Source organism: Neophocaena asiaeorientalis, unplaced genomic scaffold (genome assembly GCF_003031525.2).
Source record: "Neophocaena asiaeorientalis asiaeorientalis breed wild unplaced genomic scaffold, Neophocaena_asiaeorientalis_V1.1 scaffold82, whole genome shotgun sequence".
In the NCBI taxonomy this organism is placed as follows: Eukaryota; Metazoa; Chordata; class Mammalia; order Artiodactyla; family Phocoenidae; genus Neophocaena; species Neophocaena asiaeorientalis.
Window position 1 is genome coordinate 6861694 of NW_020173068.1, and position 672 is coordinate 6862365.

The window sequence follows — 672 nt, forward strand, 5'->3', positions numbered from 1 at the left end:
TCGTACCTGCACGGCCCGGACCAGGCCCCGGCCGGTCAGCTGGCCCTGCCGCAGCTGCAGCAGAATGTTACCAGGCCGCGGCCGGCCGCCCCATCCGCCCCAAGCCGCCACAGTTGCCGCCGCCCGTCGCCCTCGGCCGACCCCAGACCCAGCAGCCGCCGGCACCGCCGCCATGTCTCCTCGTCCGACAAACAGGAAGCAAGCGGCCCCGGGGCCGCGGAGATTCCTACGGGGCGGCGGAGGGGTCGCCGCAGCGCCCCCAGTAGGCCGACGGCGGAGGCGCAAGCCGCGTGGCAAGGGGCCGTGCGCGCCGCGGGGACTGCTGGGAAATGTAGTCTTGCTCTCAGGAGGGCAGGTGCGAGAGAGTGATGTGGCGTTTCTTGCGCCACTCGTCCTTCTGGCCCCTCCGTCCAGCATTTCAGTGAGGTCCCCCGAGGTCGAAGACAGGTCCCCGCGTGTGCATTCTCCCATTTCTTGCCTATTTGGGGAGGTTACAGCCAACTGGCTAGGAAAAGATCTTGGATTCCAGACCAGGAATCAGGCCGTCTGGTCTGATTTCCCGCCTGCTTCTTTATGCCTCTGACTCGCCACGGAGCCCTCTGAGCCTCAATTTCCTCATTAGTTCATTCAGTCAGTAGTTTCTGGGAGCCTAAACAGCCAGGAAATAGTTCC

General features: G+C 64.9%; 1 protein-coding gene across 3 annotated transcripts in view; it reads right to left on the reverse strand.

The window, feature by feature from the left end:
• TRPC4AP (transient receptor potential cation channel subfamily C member 4 associated protein) overlaps window positions 1-207 on the reverse strand; it is a 78019-nt gene extending 77812 nt beyond the window's left edge. For 2 of the 3 annotated variants that reach the window (XM_024742890.1, XM_024742889.1), the window contains exon 1: window positions 7-206. In XM_024742890.1, the coding sequence (XP_024598658.1) occupies window positions 7-174 (168 nt within the window). In that variant the 5' untranslated portion in view covers window positions 175-206. Of the gene's footprint in view, window positions 1-6 lie in introns of all 3 variants that reach the window. The other variant, XM_024742891.1, reaches the window with a different exon arrangement.
• Between the last annotated feature and the right edge of the window lie 465 nt (window positions 208-672).